General features: G+C 54.9%; 1 protein-coding gene across 1 annotated transcript; it reads right to left on the bottom strand.

Annotated features, from left to right (window-relative positions):
* Window positions 1–803: 803 nt before the first annotated feature.
* Window positions 804–7,827, bottom strand: LOC144721732 (uncharacterized). The gene is made up of 3 exons (XM_078599610.1): window positions 6,487–7,827; window positions 3,879–4,003; window positions 804–3,378 (listed from the first exon to the last, which is right to left on the bottom strand). Exons 1-3 carry the CDS (start codon window positions 7,585–7,587, stop codon window positions 1,263–1,265), a joined length of 3,342 nt encoding a protein of 1,113 aa, XP_078455736.1. The 5' UTR covers window positions 7,588–7,827; the 3' UTR covers window positions 804–1,262.
* Between the last annotated feature and the right edge of the window lie 1,548 nt (window positions 7,828–9,375).

Genomic DNA, 9,375 nt, shown 5'->3' on the forward strand with positions numbered 1-9,375 from the left:
TGATGACAAGGACCATCATCTAGATGTGAGTCTGGCCCCTCGAGTTGCACCGGTGCGTGTGGTGCGATGTGATGTCCACGCGGAGAGTTCGTTCCGTGCGTCTTCTCGCTCGCGTCCTCCACCGTTCAGGCACCAGCAGAAGAGTGGCACGGGACCTCCATCTCACCCTGGCCGGACACTCTGCAATGTGCCACCCCTTTGCTGGACTCCGTTAGTGCACTGGGGAATTCCCAGACAAGTGATTTGACTGAGGTGGAATGGCTTCTATGTGAGCGCGGGACTTTCTCACGAGAGTGAGCTTTAGTGAATGATGAGAGTGAATGATGATATGACTGAGGGGGGTTATCTCATCAGGGTGGAATTTAGTGAATGATAAGAGTGAATGATGATATGACTGAGGGGGTTGTCTCATAAGGGTGGAATTTAGTGAATGATGAGAGTGAATGAGTAGGGATTGTCTCTAAGGGTGGAATGTAGTGAATGATGAGAGTGAATGATGATATGACTGAGGGGGATTGTCTCTAAGGGTGGAATTTAATGAACGATGAGAGTGACTAATGGGGTTCTTGTAGGTAATGCTTGAGCGCCATTTGACGAGAATCTCTGAGTGACTTGTCAGAAGGAGGGATTGGTGCTCGGGTGATGGAGAGAGAAAATTGGCCACCCAACTTAAATCCCCGAGCCTCCGGCAACGTTTCCCCGCGGGGTATCGGCAGCCCACACATCAAGCCTCGGATGATGATATTTATTGACGAAACAAAGCAGCAGCAAGACAGGAAACGAAGCAATACCAGGAGACATAATACTGCGGCACGTTTGGTTTATTGGAAGCGTGAGTAGGGCCTACTCCAGCAGCAGAGTGAATAGCACCACCATAGATCCTCCTGTGTGCTATTTTGGCTGAATAATGCCCTTATGCTGTTTCTGCCAAAAGTCTGCATTCATGCAGATCTGTTCAATGATATTCATTCCATCATATTAACGTTGATTTTTCTCTTTAACATTCTGTTTTCTTAATATTAATTGACTTTTAATGTATTACATGCACAACACATAATGTAACGGTGGTCTCTGCAAGCATTACGAGCAGAAACATCAATGCAGCATAATAGATTAAAAAGTAAACTTAATAGTGCAAGTGTTTGACTCTTATCGTAGGGTATGGTCTGGGTTCTGTGTTGTTGTTGTCGTCATGGCTCGGTATTGCACTTTTGGACAATGCTCAGTAAATGAGCTAATGGCATCGAATCCTCTCCCGGGGCTCACTTAGAATCGGCAGGGGCCTTGCCCTTCTCGTGCTTCTTGGTGGTGGACACCACCGTCTCCTCGATGATCTCCTCGTACTCCTCGACCTGGGCCACAGCCTTGGGCGCCTCCTTCACCTTGACGGCCTTCTTGGGCTCCTTGCTCGGGGCCGCCGCCTTCTCCACTTTCTTCGTGGAGACGATCGTCTCCTCGATGATCTCCTCGTACGACTCCTCCTGCTCCTGCGTGCTCTGCTCGATCTCCTCCACCACCTTTTTCGTCACCTTCTTCACTTTCACCTCGATCTTTCTGGACTCGGCCGCTTCTGGCTCTTTGGCAGCCTTGGCCGGTGCCGCTTTTGCAGGCTTGGCGACCTCTTTGATGGGCTTCGCCTCCTCGACCGGAGAGTGTTTTTCCTTCGCCGGCTCTGCTTTGTCTTCTGGCTCCTCTTTAGGAGCAGCGGGCTTCGCCTTGGGCTTGGGGGGCTGTTTGGCGGCTTTGGGTTCATCTTCCTCCTCTTTGGCCGGGGCGGGCTTTGCCTTGACGGGTTTGGTTTCCTCAGGTTTCACTTCCTCCTCCTCCTCTTCCTCCTCCTCCTCCTCTTCCTCCTCCACCTCTTCCTCATCCTCCTCCTCATCCTCTTCCTCCTCGGCAGCAGGCGCAGGCTTTGCCTGGGCGGGTTTCGCTGGTTCTGGTTTCTCTTCTGCTTCTGCTTTGGGAGCGGGCTTGGGCTTGGCAGGGGCCTTGGCAGGCTTAGCAGCAGGTGTCTTGGGTTCTTCCTCAGTGGGGGATTCCTCCTCTTCCTTTACCACCGGCTTGGCTTCCTTCTTGGCAGCTGCAGGTTTGGCCTTGGGTTTTGGAGCTTCAGCTTTGACTTTCTTCTCAACAACTTCTGCTTTTGGTTCGTCCTCTGGCTCAGACGTGGGCGACTCGACCTTTGCGGGTGCCTTCTTTTTGGGAGCTGCTTTTGGCTCTGGGGCTTTCTTAGCTTCAGGTGCAGCAGGGGCCTTTTCCTCTTTCACCTCTTCCTCGGGTTTCTCATCGTCTGAGGCCTCCTTCGTTTCAGCTTCTTCAGTTGCTGCTTCAGTTTCTTCAACAGCCTCCTCCTCTACTTCTTCCTCCTCGGCTTCATCTTTGGCTTCTTCCTCCTCTGACTTGGCAGTTTCTTCTTCTGCTGCTTCAGCCTCAGCTGCCTCAGCCTTTGACTTGGTGACCTCTTCTTCTTTAACCTCCTCCTCTGCTTCTGTGTCGTCTTGTTCAGCGTCCGCTTCCTCCTCTTTGGATTCAGCTTCAACTTCCTCCTCTCCAGCTTCTTCTCCAGCTTCCTCCTCCTCAGCTTCGGCCTCTGCCTCTTCGGCCTCTGCTGCTTCGACCTCTTCTTCCTCAACTTCAGCCTCTTGTGTTTTGGCCTTTTTTGAAGTGACTTCTTCTTCCTCTGCTGCCTCTTCCTCCTCTGCTGCCTCTTCTTCCTCAGCTGCTTCGTCCTCTTCTTCAGCTCCAGCCTCTTCAGCCTCTGCCTCGACTTCTTCTTTAGTTTCAGCTTCAACTTCTTCTTCTGCTGCTTCTTCCTCCTCCTCCTCCTCCTCTCCAGCCTCTGCTTCCTCTTCCTCTACCTCGGCCTCAGCCTCTGCAGCTTCTGCCTGTTCAATCGCTTCCTCTTCAACTTCTCCAGCCTCCTCTGCCTCCTCGCCTTCAGCCTCTTCCTCGGCCTCTTCCTCGTCTTCAGCTGCTTCAGCTTCTGCCTCCTCCGCCTCAGCCTCCTCAACTTCAGCTTCGTCTGCCTCCCCCTCCTCTTCAGCCTCTCCCTCTTCAGCCTCGGCTCCTTCTTCCTCTTCCTCCTCCGCCTCGGCTTCCTCTTCCTCCTTCTCTTCCTCCTCCTCCTCTTCGTCCTTCTCGGCACTGACTACTGGAGCTGCCTTTGCTTCCATCACCTCTTCCTGTGCGAGGTCTTCCAGGTCGGTGTCAAGCTGGGCACTGATTGGTTCGCTCTCCACCTTGATCTCTGGCTTCTTGCTCACCACTTTCTTCTCGGCCTTGGCCGCCTTGGGCTTTGCCGAGGGGGCCTTGGGCGGCTTGGACGGGGTCGGCAGCGGGCCACTGCTGTAGCGAATTTCCTCCCCATCCAAGAGTTTCCTGCGCGAGACGACGGCGTTCGTTGTTAGGGCGAGGACACGGCGGTTTACGCAAATGAATCCGGGCAAGGGTCAATCGGTTGCATCTGCCAGTCGTGTTGCTATTACTGGCACATTGATGTGCACGTTTTTGTACTGATTCAGCTTAAAATATTTGTTTACAAAGTGAGCGGCCATCGGTTTATTATAACCATTTAATTGAGGACAGATCTATCTACAATATCTACAAATTGCCTGAAATTTTTAGTTCTGGCATGCAAACTATGATAAATTCCTGCTTGCGATTTTAACGCAGAGGGGTCTGTGTTACGTACCCTTTAGTAAAATTACCTCATAAAATAATCTACATTACAAAACTGCCTCCTAGCCCCCCCACAGTTAAATCTGTGAACGTGAGTCGTCATTGTCGTTGTCGTCATTGTTGTAATTGTTGTCGTCATTGTTGTAATTGCTGTCGTCATTGTCGTCGACAATGGCGGGGGTCTACCACGTGGTGCCCACCTGTAGGCTGCGATCTCGATGTCAAGCGCCATCTTGACATTGAGCAGGTCCTGGTACTCGCGCAGGTGGCGCGCCATCTCCCACTTGGTGTTGCGCAGTTCGTTCTCCAGCTGCTGGGCTGCATCCTGCAGACAAAGACAAAGATCCCCCGTGTAGTCTCAACAGACTGTCCGGGCAAGTGCTGGTAGCGAGTAGCACCTATGAAGGCAGGCACGGCACATGCCTTTGTCTCCCCAGTGGCGATGTGAACACACCGCACCAGGTACTAATTTGAGGCTGAGTCGACCTAGGGGAGGCCCAGGACCGGTTCAGATAATTCGTCACCGGTGTTGGCCTTGAGCGGGATTCAAACTCGGGTCGCCGGATTCGTAGCGCAGCACGCTGACAATTACACCATCGCTTCCCATGCACACACGTGCACACGCACGCACACACACGCACGCACACACATGCACGCACACACACGCACGCACACACACGCACGCACACACACGCACGCACACACTGACTGTTGGGCCAAGTGCTGGTAGCGAGTAGCACCGATGAAGGCCGGCACGGAAGGGGAGATCGTTGTCCCTAAGTGAAGGCTATTGCTGACAGGCAATGAATTAATTAGCTCATTGCTGCATTACATTAACTATGGGAAGATTATATAAAGTGAAAGGTCAAGTTTTTCCATGAAGACAATGTGGGTTATAAAGGTTTCCCCCATTCATGTGTCCTTATCACGGTGGCTCCTACTTACAGCAAAACTGAAAAGAAATACTAATTGCACACTGTGTCATAGATGGCAAATAGATGGCTAAATCTCAACATGTTTCCATGGCAATGGTTAAGATCGTCACGTCAATGAACATGGGATTACCTTGTGTTGTGACGTCACGCGTCACTAAGCCAATCAAGCGCCAGTGACGTCACACCGAGGACGGTTTCCCCGCATTGAGAGCACCGCGTGTTCAGCATCGAACTCGCATTCTTGCGGCGATGAATATAAATATATGTTGCATTGAATGTACATCATAGCATTTCTATTAACGTCTGCCGGTTAAGAAAATAAACCGATGCATTTTCGTTGAGAAGTAAATATGCATTGGCAAAAGTGCTTCTTCAAATCGCTGACCGTGCACTAAATCTCGCTAATGTGCCATTAGGCTGCGCGCAGTCCCTTTATGGGGCCCAGGTTGGCTCCATCGACTTGCGCTGCCTCCCGTGCGCAACTGAGCCGCCGTGTGCTGAGCAATTAGCAACTCAAACAGCCCACAATCGATGTCTCCAAAGGCATCGCGTGGATTCACGCGGCGGGGAAGCGGCGCTCTCGCTCGCTCGCTCGCCGTATTCTTCCGCAGTCTCCCCCCCACCCCGCTCCCCCCTCCGTCCACCCCCACCCCGCCACGTGTCCGTCCTGTTATGCCGTCCTACAGATTTGCACTGCGACTTGCGGCTTATGCGACACGGGTCGCTGTGGTGACGACGCTGAGATCAGCTGGAGCGAGCCGCGTGGCTGTTTGGCTTCACTCCCTAAATTTCCTCTCAATTCTCGTGAACAACCCTCCCCAAGTCGTGCGCTCGCAACTTTTACAGGCGGAATCACCCCCGCCCCGCATCCATCGGGGTTTGAGTGGTCGGGAGTTTGTGGAAATGTTCCCGACACGCTGCGCCAGCGGTCACAAACTCGTCGCGCTGGCAGTCGACGACTCGACTCGCGAAGGCGGCAATCTCACGATGCGTTCTATAAAATATAAGTGCGGTACAACTTTGTTGGAAAGTCGACTCTTGTCCTACGATGTATTGGATAATAATGCGGAATTTCCACCAGTGGCACCAGGGCGAGATTAAGGGTTGAGCAGGGTCGGCACCCTGTGAAGGAGCTGTGCCGTTTCGTGCGCAGTGGCATTGCGGCCAGCGTGAAGGGGCGCGCGCGTGTGTGTGTGTGGTGCGTGTGTGGTGTGTGTGTGCGCGTATGTGTGAAGTGTATGTGTGTGTGTAGTGAACGTGTGTGTGGTGTGTGTGTGTGCGCGTGTGTGTGTGTAGTGAACGTGTGTGTGGTGTATGTGCGCGTGTGTGTGTGTGAAGTGTGTGCGGTTTGTGTGGGGTGTGCGGTGTGTGCGCGCGTGTGTGTGGAGTGTATGTGTGTGTGCTGCGCGCGTGTGTGTGTGCGCGTGTGCGGTGTGTGGTGTGTGAAGTGTGTGTGGTGTGTGTGGTGTGTGTGGTGTGTGTGGTGTGTGTGGTGTGTATGCGCGCGTGCGTGCGTTAAACGCCGAGGTGTAGTGTCTTAGCGGACTGGGTCACGAATCCTGCGAGCCAAGTTCGATTCCCTGCCAGTGACAAACTATCATCTGAACCGGTCCTGCGCTTCCCGGATAGCCAATTCGTCCCACAAAAGCAATCGACAACCTGACGCTCTGACCAACGTTTTTTTTGAAACATTCGCATCGGATAAGCGAAACAGGCGCTCGGGACCGTGAGAACCTCGCCCCGCGAGTCGAGGGGCTGAACGTGGAGCCCGCGGGGCTCGTCTCTCCGCGCGTCCCCCGTCCTCCCCCCGCGAGTCGAGGGGCTGAACGTGGAGCCCGCGGGGCTCGTCTCTCCCCCCGCCCCCCCCAGGTACCTGCAGGTTGCCCACGTCGCCCTGGTGTCGCTCCTCCATCTCGCTCAGCTGCCTCTCCAGCGACTCCTTGGTGCCGCGCAAGGCGTCCAGCTCCGTGCAGCGCATCTGCAGCTTGCGTCGGTGCTCCGTGATCTCCTCCTTGGCGGAGCGGATGGCGTCGTTGTTCTGCTCGGCCGCCTCGGTGAGCTGCGAGAACTTCCCCTTGAACCACTCCTCGGCCGTCTCGATGTTGCGCGCCGACTGCCCCTCGAGCTGCCCGCGGATCTCGCGCAGCGCCGCCGTGATCTCGGGCACCGCGAAGTCCTTCCTCTCCACCGACACCGTGGACGACTGGATCTGCGCCAGCAGCTCGTCCACCTCCTCCTCGTGGTTCTTCTTGAGGAAGGTGATCTCGTCGAGCAGCGACTGCGTGCGCTTGTCCATCTCCATGCGCACCAGCGACGTGTCGTCCACGTTCTTCCTGAACGCGTTGATGAGCGCCTCCGTCTCGTTGCGCAGACGCACCTCGTCGTCGGTCTTCTCGCGCAGGCGCTGGATCTCCTCGTCCAGGTGCTCCTGCTCGATCTGCACGGTCGTCTTCTCGCCGTTGATGTGCTCGATCAGCTCCCGCAGCTCCTTGATCTCCTGCTCGTAGACGTCGCTCACGCCGCCGCCCCGCGCGGGACCCGACTGCTTCTGCCTGTAGGCGGAGATCTCCGTCTCTAGCTCCTTGTTCTTCTGCTCCAGGTCGTGCACCTTCTCGATGTAGCCGGCGAAGCGGTCGTTGAGGTCCTGCAGCAGCTGCTTCTCGTTGACGCGCGAGTGCTTGAAGTCCCCGCTGAACACGCTCGATTGGCTCATGAAGTCGAGGCTGTCCGCCGCCGAGTTGAGCGCCGGGGTGCTGTAGCCGTGCGACAGGCTCGCGTAGTTGGGGCGCCTCTGCAGAGACACCAGGGAGCCGGAGCCGCCGCCGCCGCTGCCGCCGCCGCTGCTGCCCCGGCACCAGGACTGCGAGCGGAACCCGCTGGAGGGGGTGCTCAGCAGTCGCTTGCTGCCGCCGCGGGACGCGTCGGCGTACGCGCGCCGGTAGGACGAGCTCACGCTCGACTCTGTGTAGCTCATGGTGGCGGTGGTGGGTGGTGGTGGTGTGCGAGGAGGAGGAACGGTGGTGCTGTTGGAGTCTGCTGCTGCTGGTGATGCTGCTGCTGATGCTGTGGCTGTTGTGGTGGTGGTGGTATCGTAGCCCGTTGCCGGCCCCGAACAGGCCGCTGTATCTCTCCATCCGCCGGGTGCTCCTTAAATACGGAGGCGCCTTTGTGCCGAACGCAGCACAATTGCGCAGCGCGTGTCGCATCACGCGTCAGCTGACTGCAAGCCACACGTGGCCACATTGCGGATTCGCGTCTGGAACTGCGTTCGCGGCTACGCCTCCCTCCCTCCCCCCTCCCCGCCTCCCCCACTCCCTCCCTCCTCACCGCCCGACAGCGTCTCATCACGTCTCTCACTTTACTCGCTCTCAGTCCGGAGCCGTCGCTCCTCTCTGCCCGCAGGGGTGTGCCGCGCACGGAGCACCACAGACCGTGCCGAGAGGTCTCGCATTGTTTGTTGAAGGTGACCGGCAGTCGCGTATTTTGCCACGCGGGATTATACGAACAGCGAGTTGGATATTGTTGGTTACGTGGTGATCGTTCTACGGAACGGGATGCCTCTATCCTCCCGCAGTCCCTTCACCCCCCCCATCCCCAACGCCGTGCGCGCCATGGGAATGTGGAATGGTCACGACTGATTAATTCTCGCCGAGCAACGTGAGCGGTCATGTTTTTTGTTGTTGCAAGCAGACAATTGTAATGTCGTACATTGTGGGAAGGGATTACGATTCGGGAAGGCGATCTGTGGTCTTGCGTTGAAATGAATGGACAAAGTGGGAAATAATGCGATGCGATCTGAACGCGCAAAGAATTCAAAACGGCTTTGGGAGTTAAATCATATTCGGGGTTAAGACATTCAGCTTTAAAATGAATTATGTTTTATTCGTTATGCGACAGTGAGTGTATGTGTGTGTGTGTTTATACTCATTCACGCACCTACTCATTCACTCACCCGTTCATTATCTCACTCAACCATTCACCCGTTCATTCTCTCACTCACTCATCCACCCACCCATTCATTCTCTCACTCAACCACTCACCCGTTCATTCTCTCACTCATCTACCCACCCATCCATTTTCTCACTCATCCATCCACCCATGAATTCTCTCACTCAACCACTCACCCTTTCATTCTCTAACTCATCCATCCACCCATCCATTCTCTCACTCATCCATCCACTCATTCATTATCTCACTCAACCACTCACCCATTCATTCTCTCACTCATCCACCCACCCACCCCATTCATTCTCTCACTCAACCACTCACCCATGCATTCTCTCACTCATCCACTCACCCATTCATTCTCTCACTCATCCACCCACCCACCCATTCATTCTCTCACTCAACCACTCACCCATGCATTCTCTCACTCATCCACTCACCCATTCATTCTCTCACTCATCCACCCACCCACCCATTCATTCTCTCACTCAACCACTCACCCATGCATTCTCTCACTCAACCACTCACCCATTCATTCTCTCACTCATCCACCCACCCATGAATTCTCTCACTCATCCACTCACCCATTCATTCTCTCACTCATCCACCCACCCATGCATCCTCTCACTGATCCATCCACCCATTCATTCTCTCACTCAGCCACTCACCCATTCATTCTCTAACTCAACCACCCACTCGTGCCCATGCAGTCGCCTCGTGTAGGAGGCGGCAGTGTCGCGCTTCGCTGCGCTACGAACCCCGTGTGACCCGAGTCGACATCAACTCGAGGCCACCAACACCGGTGACGATTATCTGA

The sequence above is a fragment of the Lampetra planeri genome, chromosome 12, assembly GCF_965212315.1.
Source record: "Lampetra planeri chromosome 12, kcLamPlan1.2.h2, whole genome shotgun sequence".
Lineage (NCBI taxonomy): Eukaryota > Metazoa > Chordata > Hyperoartia > Petromyzontiformes > Petromyzontidae > Lampetra > Lampetra planeri.

Excerpts from the sequence above, each read along its gene's own strand:
- LOC144721732 (XM_078599610.1), bottom strand. The coding sequence starts at position 7,587 with ATGAGCTACACAGAGTCGAGCGTGAGCTCGTCCTACCGGCGCGCGTAC. Across the intron at positions 4,004-6,486 it reads GCGACGTGGGCAACCTGCAG|GATGCAGCCCAGCAGCTGGA; the intron begins GTACCTGGGGGG and ends CTTTGTCTGCAG. Across the intron at positions 3,379-3,878 it reads ATCGAGATCGCAGCCTACAG|GAAACTCTTGGATGGGGAGG; the intron begins GTGGGCACCACG and ends CGTCTCGCGCAG.